Genomic DNA, 15482 nt, shown 5'->3' with positions numbered 1-15482 from the left:
ATCAAAAGTGGAATGCAACTGTACTTTACTTCTGTTGTTAGTAGCATAAATCAGAATAACTAACTTAATTAGTTTTGTTTGCAGTAAGCCGAGTTATTAAAAACAAAACTTCTTGAGAGCAGTTGGTGTTGCCATCTGGCTGATCCCTTTGCTCCTGGTCTCTTTCCCTTCTGTTTCTTGCCAACTAGAAGCCTGTACTTCTCCTGACACACAGCATGGTAGCTGTTAACCCAAAGTGGGGTGTGAGGACCAGACTAAAGTCAGTCTAATTTCCCAGAAATGATTATCTGGAAGGAGTATTGCCTTGGGGTGGAAGAGACCATGCCAGTCATAAGAATGTTAGACCTCTCCAGGCCAGGAATGAAAGTGTCCCCTCCCTTGGGGTGCATTTTGGCAGTTGTCCATCTATCTGTGGACTGTGCCCCCTAGGGATGGGCCAGAGGTTCCCAAGAAATAGACTGAGCTCACCTACTAGATCATCAGGTCTTCAATACTTCTCCAAACCAAAGCCTAATGACAGCCACCCATCTCCCATTCTCATCATTGCATGCCTCTAGTTTTCTAGAAAGTCCAACATGAATGGGAGAAAAAAATGGCTTTCTACTCCATTAACATTCCCCTACCACAGTGGCCTCCAAATACGAAGAATTAATGTCCCCTTTATATAACTAATTCTGTGCCTGGGGAGTTAGAGGATCCGAAGAAATCAAGCTAACTGGCAACTGGCTTTGGGAAAGTTGTTAAACTTCTTTGAAAGTCAATTTTCTCATTTAGAATATAGGAGAGTTGAGTATTTAGTGCCTTTAATGTTGATTATATCGAACTCAAAGTTCTGCTATTTGTGTAATTTTGAACTAAATAGAACTATATGCTATTTTATTTTATGGTACAGGGGTAATTTACCTGTGAACTACATTCCCAGCCCTTTTATTTTGAGGCAGGGTCTCATTAAAGTTGCTTAGGGCTGCACTATGTTACTGAGACTGGCCTTGAATTTGCAATCCTCCCATCTCAGCCTCCTGAACAGCTAGGATTATAGGCATGCACCACAGTGCCCAGCTAATCTTTTTTCTATTCTTTAGCATTGAAACTGATATGCTCTCAGTTGACTACAAAATAAAACTACACACATGTGTATACAGTCATGCACCAGTTAATGATAGGGATACATTCTGAGACTTGGTTAGGAGACTGTCATTTGTGTAAACATCAGGGCTTACTTACACAAATCTTGATGATAAAGCCTATGACATACCTAGGCTATATGGTATAGCCTATTGCTGCTATGTTACAACCTGTCCAGCACGTTACTGTACCGAATTCTCTAGGCAACTGTAACAGTGGTAAGCATTTGGTTATCTAAACATAGAAAAGGTTCAATAAAGATGTCAGACAACAGGACTGCTGTCAAATGTTGTCCATGTTGACTAAAACGTTGGTACGTAACTATACGCACAAAAAAAATTATGTTTTTTCTTAAGACACCCTGCACCAAAGGCAACTCGTGCTTCTTCAAAAATCTTAACTAGCAAGTATAAACATTTAAGAAGCTGTAGATACCACTATAATCCAGATCAGAGATCCCCCTAAAAGCCAGAAGTCTCAATAATTGAGAAAAAGATGAGAATAACTTTTAGTTTCTTTTATAATCAAGACCAGAAGCAAAATACTGTGTTTAATGCAATGATGAAGAGACTTGACTAGAAAAGACAACTCAAAGCATCAAAGACCACCTTCCAAAGCCTGGTCATCAGAACTTAAGACATGCTATTCCTCAATCATACCTGCAGGCAAAAACCAATGTTAGACATATTTGATATGCCCAGTTTTAAAATTTAAGGATTCACTTCTCTTTTGCTGAAAATGAAGGTGGAAGAGGTGGAGGAGGGGGTGCTTCAATATCATTAAATTCAATGCATTTAACATTTAATGTTCTATGAAATACACAACATTAAATGCTGTGTGTATAGCGTGAGAGCACAAATAGTTGAAACACTATGAGCAATTACCAAAGGCAAACTTTTCATCTGCCTTAGAAAAGGTCTCCAAAATATTAAGGTTCTGAATAAAAACTAAAATAGCCATTGCTAAGGTTTTATTTACTCAGCAATTGAATGTGCACCTAGCTTCAACTGAAGCCTAGGTAGAAGAAAAAAATCCCAAGATTTCTTGTACTCTTCGATAGTGATTTGAGTAACAGAAGCTCTTATGATACATATAACTCTGTTATGTGAGCACCGTAAATGAACAGTCACATGTGAATAACCAGTTATTGCCCTTTTCATAGAGGACAAACCAGTAATGCCTTTACAAGGCTATCACTGAAGACTGCTACTCCCTCTCCCATCTTTTCTACTCTAAACACCTCTTCTGCCTCTCTCTGCTGATGAATCCTCTGCCTCAGAAAGAGCAGCATTTCTTTCTATTGGAAACACTTGAATGGCACTCTAAAGAGAAAGCAATTTATGTCAGGCACAGCAGTAACTTGAACCTCACTCTTTTGCAGATTAGAGACTCTTATAAATTAGAGCCGAGATTTCATGTCTATGTTCTCAAGTATCCCATAGTCTACTCTTGATATCGAGTCTCAAATTTCCTAGCTCTCTTGAAAAGTCAGCCCCATTTCAGAACATGAAACTATTCATAGTTTTCTCAGGATCAAATTTGAGATAAATACTTTTTCAAATATGGATAATGCTCACCATAAATACTATGCATTAAAGTGCTAGTAAGGACAACTAAATTATGTCAAAGTACCCCAGAAGTGAACATTTAAGTTCTTCTTACAGAAACACCTTGATTATTTGAAGTATGGCCGAGACTTTGAAAGCAAGGATATACCTTGAAAAACCAACATACTTTTAGAAGGATGACACATGAACCACACACTAAAGCTATGCACTTTACACACAGAAGGGCACCTCAAGATCATTTATTCTTTCTTCAAATACATGTCTAAATGGTGTAGTTATCTATTTTCCCAAGCTATAATGATTCATTAGAAATAGAAGAACTTAGACATAATGCGAAAATGAGTTAGGCCTGCTGAGGACATAAAGGGACATGGCTGAGAGCATGGAGGGTCTGATTTTTAAGGAGCTATTTAAATGAGAATATCCATCACAGCCATTTAATGTAGACAATTTTACCACTTAAATCACAAGTAAGTGGCTAAAATTGGAGACGTTCTAGAGCCTAAGCTCAAATTTTCAGTCTGGAAAATTCCCATCAGGCCCAGTGAGGTTACACAGTAAGACATAACATGTATTTGCTTTGGCAAAAATTGGCTTTACACTTTTATTTCTGACCAGTGAAACTTGACCAAGATCCCAACAAAACGCTTCTAAAATAGCATAACCTTACTATGAGTACATGGATCATCCTACATATTTTGTATTTGTATTGCATTTTTTCATGTATTTATGAATACACATTCACATATCTGTATGCATTTGGTATTTGTAAAAAGTTGTTACCTGATGAAATAATTCAAGGTTTTCACTTTCCCATCCTTGGTTCTAAATTATTTCAGTTAAAATGAAATGATAAATGCATCACTAATTCAATGATTATGTTGTTTTCTATTATGTCTGCTGAAGATTTGTAATGAGCCAGAACATTTAATTGATTTCAACTGAGTCTATAGGACAGGATCATAATCAGTTGAAAGAGATTCTTGATTTAATTCATGACAACAACTAGCTTATGTGACTGGGTGCCAGATGCATTTGAACATTTGTTAGAATAAACAGAATCAAGTGAATATCTGGCATTGTTCAGATACAATATTATAGTTATCAAAATGAATATAACTACATGTACACATACATAAAACTGATAAACAAGCTCCTTAGGAAGAAGATTTAAATGCCCGCCTCCCATATTTAAAAAACGTTTATAGCCCTGGGCTATTATTGCCAGTGGAATTGAAAACCTTAATTTGTGCTAGATAATGTCATTCTAAGGTATTTCCTAGGTTTTCCAATAATTAGTACCTCTTCAATATTTTGCAATTTTCTTAAACTGCACTTCCAATGTTAAGCTTTCTATCTGACTAAATCAAAATGTAGTCTTCTGATCAGTGCATTATGCTTTGCACATACAAGTATGGTACAATAAATCAATGCTGTTTTTCAAAACTTCAATTGATGTCCTATCAAAGTGTCTAGAAGGTTCCCAAGTTACTGTATTCAAACTTAAAGAACAAAAACTACTATTTATTTTTGTAAGCCTCTACGTGTCAGATTGTACAACAGAAAATATACACAAAGGACCTCAATTAAAATCTGTTCTGGTAGTCCTTAACTGTAACTGTTGAAGTTTCTCTCCCAAGAGATGTTTGATTTCTATTGTCCAAATGCATTCATAAATGATGTTCTGATTTTTTCTAAGCAAAATAAAAGATGTATGAGTGATTATTCATGTGATAGTGCACCATTATTAATTCACAGCCTTGCTGCAGAGAAATCCCGGTGAGTTCGTCTACTCACAGGTTATCTTACTTCTCACAGACAAGGCCACTTTGTGTTATCAATGTCTTTAGTTACTCATTAATAACCTGAACAGAAAATAAGGAGCAGCATTTAAATTCAGATTAAAACTTCTTAAGTGGGAGATTTGCAATGCAGCATTCCTTTGTGGGAAATACTCTTTAGCACTGCAGGGTTTGCCTGATCTATACTCACCTTTAATGTCCATTGCAAATAGGTTAGAAACCCGTATTTTCCATCTTGATGTGAAGTTTTCAAAAACCAAAGCAGACTCGAACCACACATGTTAATTTCCCCAAAATTAACAGAACTCCACCTGCAACCCATGCTCCAAAGTAGTACATTTTCACATAACCTCAGCCTAGAGTTGACAGGGCAAAGATTTTTACCAGCTAAAGTCAGTCAGTCCATCCTTCTCCATCCTGGAATTCAGCAAAGGAAAAGGAGACATCAACATTCTTCTTCCAGAAGCTTGGGTGTTTCAGACCTTCACTCACACCAACACATCTTGGCAACAGTCCCTTATATAGGAAGTGTGCACCTGGTCTACTCATTCAATTCACCTGAGGAGCACTTTTTGAAAAGTACCCAAGCCTGGTACCGAATCAACTCAATTTACATCTCCTTGTGCCAGGCTCAACCACGGGTATTTTTCAGAGCCAACGTGCTATTAATCTGCAGCCAGAATGAAAACCACTGCTGTGAAGCAGTGAATTTTTTTTTTTTTTTTTGGTTGTAGATGGACACAATATTTTTATATATTTTTATGTGGTGCTGAGATTCGAACACAGTGCCTCATATGTGGGAGGCAAGCACTATACCACTGAGTTACAGCCTAAGCCCCAACTGGTGACATTTTTTATTTACTCATAGGTAAAACCCTGGGATACTGCTAAACTTCCTAAAATGCATAAGACATCACCTCACACAGAGAATTTTCTGGTCCAAAAGTCATTGCCACTGCTGAGAAGCCCTGAGATACAAGAAGAATTTGGGGGAGAAATACCCTACTCTTTCCAACTCTAGAGACACTTACAAAGTAAGGAAGGAAATATGAAGAAGTTTTCAGGAGGAAGACTTAGAACCCTGGCATTCCAAACAGCAAGGTCGAGTGAGTTCTAAGTGGCCCTTGTCTAACACAAGCAAATAATTTTCTTGTGTGTGCTCCCACTGGTGAGGGTGATATTAAAGAAGAGGACGAAGCTGCTATTCACTGGAATGTGCTCGAAGAAAGCAAGAGGAGACAGACAGAACTAGCAGGATGGTTAACTAATTATCTTATTTTTAGAAGGGAAAAATAAACAACACGATACAGAGTAATGGGGTTATTTATTTATTTATTCCTTCTCATTTGCTGATAATCAGCAATATGGACCTCTGGAGTTAAAATCAAACAATGTTACTAGTTTTTCTTGATAGTGTCTAATGGGCCAGCTGCCTATAAGGGCCCCTAATCATCAGTAGCTTATTATCTGGAAGGTCAACAATCAACAGATATTGCTAGAACCTGCACCATCCAAAACACCCAAGGCCTGAGCAGAAATAGGTATCTGTTAAAAAGCAAATATCTGGCAAAACTCCTTTGTAAGGGAAAATACTTTCACCTTCTAAGAAAGTTCAATTCCACTTTGAATTTCAGTGGATTAGGTAAGTGAAATCCCCATTCTCAGTAGTTGAGGCCAGTTGTGTACTTTCATAGCTAGAAGTAGATATTCAATTACATATTTGCTAATCTGGAATCCAGCAAGCAACCTTAATGAATGTACAAATGCTTTAATGTCTAGATGCGATAAGTGTTGAATGGAACCCTCTACAAACTGGAGAGGGGAAAAGTAGTTGAATAATAACTTCCATAGAAAAAAATGTATTCATGAGGATTTTTTTTTTAAACCTTAAAGGTTTTTCTGTGTTTTTTTCTGGTTGCATGTGTTGCTTGTGTTTTCTTAATCAGCTACTAATTAACCAAGTTACAGAGGCTTACTTTTAAAACAGAAAAAAAAAATACCTAAAATTCATCTATGCATTCTAGTTGCAAATTAAGCCACTGGTTTTAATCAAAGGAAACTCCTGGATACCAAGTTCAACTACTTCATCTACTGAGTTTCTCATTGAAAGACAAGATTTAAAGATGGCCAAGGCCCAGTCAACTAAAACAGCAATCCTTTTCATTGACTTTCCCTCGGTGTGCATAAGTGTGAGTGTTTGAGAAAATGCGTATCTTACAGGTAGGACAATATTCTGCCAGTATATATTTCATCTCTCTGCCTGCCATAATGTAGGCACTCCTTCCTTTTCCTTTCATCTGCTTTTTGTTCCTACAAAAACATGCAAGAGCTGAGCCAAAACACTCATAGTTCACCCCAACCCTAAAGGAGTAGCTCTGGAAATGACTCAGAGAATCTGTAATTTGGGATTAACCTCGCTACTACTTCTTATCTGTCTGTACACCAATGATTCAAACAAATTGTGTGGCAATTTTTAAAATGTGAAAAAGCATGTCTTACCATCCATATCAAAAATTAATTTGTAACGGCAGGATAAATACAAACTACCAATGCACAAGTTTATAGGCTGATGATCCATAAACATCTCATTGTGCCACTTCATTTTCCAATTAATTACTGAAATGAAAATGCAATCCAAATGTACTATAAATATACTCTGGTGAGGATATCGACTGTCACCAGAAGATCTGAATGACAAAACCTGAAGTAGTCACAAGAATGGAAAAACTTGAAGTAGGCACAAGATGAGAAAATTTAAGAATGAGAAAACTTGAAGTAGACGCAAGAATTAAAACTGCAGTGTCATTCAATAATGTAGCTATTAAATCAAATTTGTAGCTAAATTAATTTGTTCAATTCTACAAAACATTTGCCTGACCCACCATGTTTACCAGAATTCAGGCAAATATAAGTCATGATGTAATATGATCGTTCTCTACAAATAGACCTTGCTTTGTGTAAGGTATTGTTTAAAGGTTATACTTAAAAATCTTTCTTTTAAGTTAAATCATGCATCAATTAAACTAGAGGAAAACTCCCAACAGAAATCTTAAAAACATTTGACCAAATTCAAGATCCTTTCATGGTAAAAATCATTTCAATTATAGAAGAAACGTACCTCAATACAATAAAGGCTAATATGACAAACCTGTAGGTAATGCTATCCTCAACAGTAAAAACTTGAAAGCTTTTCCTCTAAGATGCTTACTCTCACCACTTCTTTTCAACATAGTATTGGAAATCCCTGCCAGAGAAATTAGGCAAAAGAAATAAAAGCCATCCTAATAGGAAAGGAAGAAGAAAATTGTGTCTATTTGCTGATGGCATCATTTTATGTATAGGAAACCCAAGTATCCACCAAAAAACTTGCAGACCTGATAAGCAAATTCGGTAAAATTGCAGGACACAAAAATCAACATACAAAAATCAGCAGCACTTTTATAAACTAATAATAAACTAACCAAGAAGGAAACATAAAAAAAATTAAGCACATATAAATTTAATCTAGGAGGCAAAAGACTTATATCCTGAAATTTATAAAACACTGATGAAAACAATCAAAGAAAATTCAAACAAACTGAAAGATGTTCTGTGTTCATGGATTGAAGAATTAATATTGTGAAAATGCCCATGTCCACCCAAAGCAATCTAAAGATTCAATGCACTCTTTATTAAAATCCCAGTGTCATTTTTCACAAAAATGGCAAAATATATCTATATATCCTTAAGTCTATATGGAACCACAGAAGACCCTGAGTAGCCAAAATAATCTTCTACTAAAGAACAGAGCTAAAGGCATTACACTTCTCCAATTCAAAACATATTATAAAGCAGTTATCATCAAATAGCATGTTATTGGCCAAAAGAAAAAAGAAAAAAAAAAAAAAAAGACCGATTGATGAATGGAATGGAACAGAAACTCCAGAAATAGACCCAAACACTTAGGGTCAAATAATTTTTGACAAAGTTTTCAAGAACTTACAATGGGGACAGGACAGTCTTTTTAATAAACGGCTTTGGGGAAACTAGATATCCACATGCTGAAGAATGAAAGATTTTTGTACCAAATACAAAAATCACATAAAATCTTCAAAATAGATTAATGACTTAAATATAAGACCTGAAACTATAAAATTAAAAGGAAAAATAGGGACAAGTTCTATAACACTGGTCTGGGCAATGATTCTTTGGATCTAACCCTAAAAGCACAGCAACAAAAGTAAACATAGAAAAATGGGATCATATCAAACTAGAAAGCCTCTACACAGCAAAAGAAATAGTGGAGAAAGTAGAGACAACACACAGAATGGGAGAAAATATCTTCAAGTCAGACTTCTTATAAAAGATTATTGTGCAAAGCATAAAAAAAATTTATAAAGTTGAATACTCTCTAAAGTGTTCAAACAACTCCACAGCAAGAAAACAGCCCCAATTTTAAAATGGGCAAAAGACTGAACAACATTTCTCATAAGGTCTATAAATGGAATACAGGAACACAAACAAATGCTCAGCATCATTAATCGTTAGAGAAATGCAAATTGAGACTATAATGAGATGTCACCTCACACCTGGTAAGGTGATTTTATCAACAGGTTGCAAGATAAATGTTGGAGAGGATGTTGAGTAAAGGGAACTCATACAATGTTGGTGGGAACATAAATTAGTATAGCCATTATGGAAGATGGTTCAGAAGTTCCTCAAAAAATTAAATATAGAATGATTATATGACCCAGTAATCCTACTTCTGGATATACTTCCAAAGTAACTGAAATGAATATGTAGAAGGAATATCTGTACTACCACATTTATTTCATCATGTAGTCACAATAGCAGGGATTTGGACTTGATCTAAGTGTCCATCCATGGATGAATAGATAAAGGAAATGTGGAATATATAGAAGATAGAATACTAGTCAACCATTAAAAAAAAAAAAAAAGGAATCCTTCATTTGCAACACCATGATAAAAATGAAGGATTTTATATTGAAATAAGTCAGATACAAAAAGACAAATGTCCCGTGATCTCACTTATCCACAGGATCCACTCAAGTGGAAGTCACAGAAGTATACGGTAGAATACTGGTCATCAGAGGCTGGGATAGTGAGAAAGGAGAAAATGTGAAGTTGTTCATTAAAGGGCACAAAATTTCAGACAGGAGGAATAGATTTTAGACCTTGATGACCATAGTCAACAACAATGTACATCTCAAAATAACTAAGAAAGTGCATTCTAAATGTCTCATCATAAAAATATCATCAACGTAATATATATGTTAATTAGCTTAATTTAATCATTCCACATTGTATACATAGATCAAAACATTTCATTGTACCCAACAAGTATATACAATTATAATTTGTCAGTCAAAAATAATAATATTCAAGAAAAGTAAAAAATATACTAAAGTTCTTTATTTAAAGAGTCCTTTTATAAATGGAAGAATTATTTATTAAGTGAACCACCTGGCTAGCTATTGGTTTTTTTGTTTTATTTTGTTTTGTTTTAGTTTAAGAAACAAAGTTTCCTTAAAATAGTGCACATAGTTACTTCTACAGCTCATTAAAATGTAATCACAAAATGGAAAAGTCATTAACTATCTCCCTACTGACCCATTGCAGCCCGTGAAGACAAGTGTCATGGCCAATGACCCATCTCATGATAATAACACATCCAAAATACCTTTTTAAATGAGTTTTATCTCTTCTGGAGACCTGCATAGCCAAGCGCCCCCCTCCCCAAAGCCACTGGGGCACAGCTGCTGTGGCTCTTGGCAACAGTGAGTGTAGGTTCAGTTAACTTGGTCCAGACACCAGCCAGCCAGGAGGCCTCCAGGAAGCAGGTGAATTGGCTTCTCCCTGCAGCCTCTTAACACAAACAACCCAGAAAGCGGTAGCTTCCTATCCCTCCCCTCCCTCTTTCTAGTTCCATTTGCACTGAAAAGAACACTGGCTGCATTAGAAGCCAAGCTTCCAGAGTCAATTTTCAGCACTATGAGAAAAGGATTAGGCTGAAATGGAATCCAACAGGTAAATCCCCAAGTACAATATTGAAAATTTACCCCTTTGTGTCACTGCTAAAACCCGCAGCCTCTTCCACCACTGCTCAGAGCTAGCTGCATATAAACTCTATAGAACAGCTCCCAAATAGAGAAGGAAAAAAAAAAAAAAAGCACCTCAGTTGTTTTGAATGAAAAGTTCCACATTTATAAAAGCCAATCACTTTAAGCTTCAACCCAAGGATAGGTAACACAAAAGAAGTGTAAGGTTTGGGGGGAAGGTGGGTTACTGTGGTTGTGGATTTGCGAGAGAGAGTGTGTGTGTGTGTGTGTGTGTGTGTGTGTGTGTTGCTTGTTTGGTTTTTGATTTGTTTTCTTTAAGAAATGATTCCTTTCTCTCTTGAGTTCAAAGTGGTTTCAGAACCAAGATGCAGAAAATTAAGCCTCTTCCAAAAGGTTTAAAAGCTCAGGTTTAGTGCCGCCTCAGCAAATGCAGTGGATGTTATGCTTTGGAAATCAAAGGAGTATCCAAGCACATCTGTACATTTTAAAGAGGTACATTTAAATGACCCAGAAAGATGTCTTATGTAATGTAGAAGATCATACTATCCAGAATATGTTTAGGAGGGTTTGGTTAGAGGGTTGGTGAGTTTTGAGTGAGTAGGGAAGAGAATTATCTGATACATTTTTAGATACAAATAAAAATCACAGATTCATGCTACCACCCCCAACACAATGGAAAAATTCTCAAGATAAAGGAACATTTATAAGCACTCAAGCAAAGTAGCATCAAGTCTGCATCAAGGGACACCATATTTATTTTTCAACGTGTCTTTTCAACATAAATATTGATTTCTTCCTGAACATAAGATACTAGCTCGGATTCAGGACCTGCTCAGACTTCATTCAACAAGTGAGCCTGAGTAGGAAACGTCATACAATTCAGTAAAGGTCAAGAGGGAAGAATCTATTTTTATCTCCAATATTTAGATTTCACCCAGGCAACTCAGGGTCCCAGGGAATTATTGTTCCTGTCCCCCCTCTAATCCCTTACACACACCCGCCCCCCCAACCTTCTTCAGGCTTACTTGACTGATTAAACAAAAACAAATTGAGAGGAAGAAACACACATCATAATTCCAGAGCCAATGCCTCTTCCTCCTCCCGATCCACCCCTTTCCAGCATGGCTGGAAAGCCCTTGGTCATTCAGAACGCTACTGAGTTGCCCGAGTCAACGCAGTTCCCCAGCACGTACTGACCCACCGTTCATGCCACTGTAGACATTCCGGTGATGGAGTGACGCGTCCTCCTGCGCCTGCCGTCTGAGGGTGCCCTCCCTGCTGCCTCCACCACTGCCTCCGCCTCCGTGTTTGTGATCAGGGCTCCCCCCAAAATGCTGTTTGAGATGCTCGGGGCTGGTGCCCCTGGCTCTGGGTAGGTGCTCCAGGCTCCCACCAAGGGCATGTTTCTGAAGATGCTCGGGACTCCCTCCGCTGTGCCTGGCGTGTTCCGGGCTGCCCCCTGGCCTGTGCTTCTGGAAATGTTCTGGACTCCCGCTCAGCACGTGTTTGGGCAGCATTTCAGGACTGCTTCCAGGGTGTGGGTGCCTTTGCTGTTCCGGGCTACCCTTGCACAATGGTTTGTGGTGCTCGGGGCTAGGTCCTTTGAGTGCTTTCGGGTGATCTGGGGTCCCGGAGGCCCTGGGTTTCTGTAGATGTTCAGGGCTGGCGCTTCTGTGCTTGGAGTGCTCCGGGCTGCCTTCACTCCGGGGCTTCTGCAGGTGCTCAGGGCTGCCACCGCTTGCGTGGTGCTTGTGGTGGTCAGGGCTGTCAGTGCTGCCAGTGCTGGAGGTGCTGCTGCCATCGCCCACATCCCGCACATACGGTGCGGTGGAGGCAGTGAGTTGGCACAGGCTGGCCTGGCTGTCAATGGAGCAGCGACTGCCAGCGCAGCCCGCACCCTTCTCCTCGTCCAGGAGCACGCAGAGTTCCTTGAGCTCCATGTTCTCCTTCACCACCTCCTCCTGCTTCACCTCCAGCTCCTTCAGCTTCTGCAGATATAAGGCCACTTCCTTGTGCATCACCCCAGCCGTGTAGCGGCCCAGTCTCTGCCACTCTCGGGACACCCTCTTGCCTTTCTGCCTGTCATCATCCAAGAAACAGCAGAGGTCCCTCAGTTCCTGGTTGTCCTCCTGGAGTTTCCGGTTGATATCCTGAAAAGAGACAGAGAACCATTCTAGGGAGGTACACATACAAGACCTCATTAGGCCAGACTTCCTAGGAGCCAGAGAATGTGGAAATGCTAAATTCTCCAGGATATTGCCAGAGGAGGTAGGAAGGTGAAAAGAAACTGAAGATTTTTAAGTATCCTTAAAAGTTAAAAATAATAGGCATTGGTCATGTTCCCTGCACAATACTTTACTTGCATTATTTCATCTAATATTCACCTAAACACATAATGGATAATAATTATTATGGTTCTGAAGGGGACCCATGGATGGGAAAATGACTTCTCAAAGCTTAACTCATCCAAAGATCATCTAGACAGTATTTAGAGAACAGACAGTTAATTAACAGGGAACCAGTCAATAGAAAAACAAGATTTCCCCTGCCCCACCCTCTAGAAAGAAAGATGGCTACTTGTCACCTACTAAACATTTAAAAACTCTGAGGCAGCAGGGCTTTCAACAGAGCAAGCAAAGGACTACTTAATTTTTAGCCCACAATATGGAATGAGCAACCCCAATCCCCCCACTAGGGAAAGGCACAATTGCCCTCTAGTGGCATTTCAGTCCTGCACATCCAACCCATTTGCCATACCCAAACAAATATCTCCCAAGCATCTGACACTTGAGCCTCAAGGACCTCTTGATGGACAACACCCCTTCCCAAATTACACATATTAGCAAATCTCACCTCCACCTATGCTCTTATTAAGAACCTGTAGTTATCCCTGGCATCTCCTCCCTCACCTTCTACTTCCAAGCCAAACAAGTTTTGGGACTTGATTTCCAAAATTAAGTTCATCTAGTCACTCCCGTGTTTAAAAAAAACAACTTTGAATAGCTTCTCATTGCCTTTAGGATAACCTGCAAGATCCTTCAATTCTCACAAGATCCCAGATGCTATGACTTGCTCTACTTCTCCAGCATAGATGGTGATCCATTTGTTTATTCACAAAGATGTAGTAAGCATCTATTATGTGCCAGAAACCAGCCCAAGTGGTATGGATATATGGATATATCAGTAGAGGTAGCAGACACCTTCACATCCCCCAGTTTTCATTCTGGTAGAAAAGAATAGGAAACACACACACACACACACACACACACAAACACACACACAAGCAAAGCACATAATGGCTCATAATGAAAGATTCTGGGGTAAAAACTAAAGCAGATTAAAAATTACTACTTTTCAAGAGAAGGTGTCTCTACATGAAAGGGAAACATTTAAAGCAAAGATCTCAGTGAAATCAAAGAGCAAACATGTCAGTGAAGCTGATCCCAGGCAGAGACAAGGCAAGTACAAAAGCCCCTGAAAGGACATGACAGCAAAAGCCCAAGTCACAGGGAAGCCACTATGTAAAGCACAGAGATAAGGAAGGTCTGAGTTGTCAGGGACTGAATAGTGGTCAGACTTTGGGTTGTTGAAGAGCTGAGAGTAGAGGAATGACATATGATTCATTTTGTGAAGAGCCACCATAGTTCAGTGTAAAAAAGCAGCCAGCTGGGGTGGGGAGGGGAGAACAGGGAGGGAGACAGGACAAAATGGCCACCAGACCAGCAAGGAGACTACTAGGCTGGTCCAGGCGGGAGATGATGATAGCTTGGATAGGTGGCTAGCAGGGCAGAAGGTGAGCATCACACATTGAGCACTCCCAACCTACCTTCTCCTTTTTCACTTGCAATGCTTTCTTTCCTCAGCCTTCTACACAGCCATCAGGGTTCATTTTATGTCACTCCCCCATAGAAGGCATTCTGAAGAAGGGCCACCCCAATATAAAGGAGGTCTACCTCTATGTTCTATATCACCCCTTAGACTTCGCCTCTGTCATACTTATTACAATACTACCATGTATGCCTGCTAATTAAAGTCTCTACCCTCACTAGAATCATGAGAATGGTTACCTCATCTATTTCACTCCCCTGTGCATCCAGAATGCAGTACACCCATTGTAGGTACCTCAAACTAAGAAATTTAAAAATGCATTTTGCCATTCCCACTTGCTCTCCATTCACACATATAGTGAAAGAAGCACCAGGGTTTGGTAGAAATGATATATAGGCAGCTGTGGGACTGCTACCTAAGACTTACCCTGTTTTTCCAAGCCTGAAATCCTCTGGTCTTGCAATTTCATCATCCAATCCAGAACCAGAGGTTCTCAGAGAGGGGACTTCCTTCTTTTAAACTGAGGTTGATTCCCATACTTCCCCTGATATTGACTAGTAAATACACTTGAAAACATCTGCCAACCATATCCTTCACTTCCTGACATTAACAAGGCCTAAGATGAAAGGGAATTTTGAGGCTTGAGGAAGAAGCCTATGCAGCTTCGTTTCTAACTCCAGTTGTAACTCGGCGTTACCAACAACTCCGTTTCCTTGTTTCCAATGCCTGCCTCTTCCTTTTGCTTTCCATGGCCCCTTTATGACTAGGACCTGACCTTTGCCAACAGTTTCCCAGCTGGCCTTTCTGGCTTAGTCTTCCGTCCCCCACTCCAATCCAAGCACTCCTTGGCCTGCTGAACCAGACTGATCTTCAACTTCAAAAACATTTCCTGAATGTTTTGCTTCTGCTGCTAACCAACCCCCAACACCTTCCCTTTGCCAAGAAGTGAATAAACTCCTGGGCCAAGCCTAAAAGGATTTTTCTGCCTTTCCCCCTTTAGCTCCTTCTGTCAACTAGTTTTGAACCTGAGAATACCACGCATTCCAGCTAGAAGTATCACCTTCCTGCCTGTATGAACTTATTTCAAAGGACAGATTTCT

At 39.1% G+C, this 15482-nt stretch overlaps 1 protein-coding gene across 3 annotated transcripts in view; it reads right to left on the bottom strand.

Annotated features, from left to right (window-relative positions):
- Window positions 1–15482, bottom strand: part of Ccdc85a (coiled-coil domain containing 85A) — a 174061-nt gene that overhangs the window by 153378 nt on the left and 5201 nt on the right. For 2 of the 3 annotated variants that reach the window (XM_076832866.2, XM_076832867.2), the window contains exon 2: window positions 11756–12704. In XM_076832866.2, the coding sequence (XP_076688981.2) occupies window positions 11756–12704 (949 nt within the window). Of the gene's footprint in view, window positions 1–11751; window positions 12705–15482 lie in introns of all 3 variants that reach the window. The other variant, XR_013088587.2, reaches the window with a different exon arrangement.

The sequence above is a fragment of the Callospermophilus lateralis genome, chromosome 14 (assembly GCF_048772815.1).
Source record: "Callospermophilus lateralis isolate mCalLat2 chromosome 14, mCalLat2.hap1, whole genome shotgun sequence".
Lineage (NCBI taxonomy): Eukaryota > Metazoa > Chordata > Mammalia > Rodentia > Sciuridae > Callospermophilus > Callospermophilus lateralis.
The sequence above is the reverse complement of the archived record's forward strand: the minus strand, read 5'-3'. Positions and strand labels throughout refer to the sequence as shown.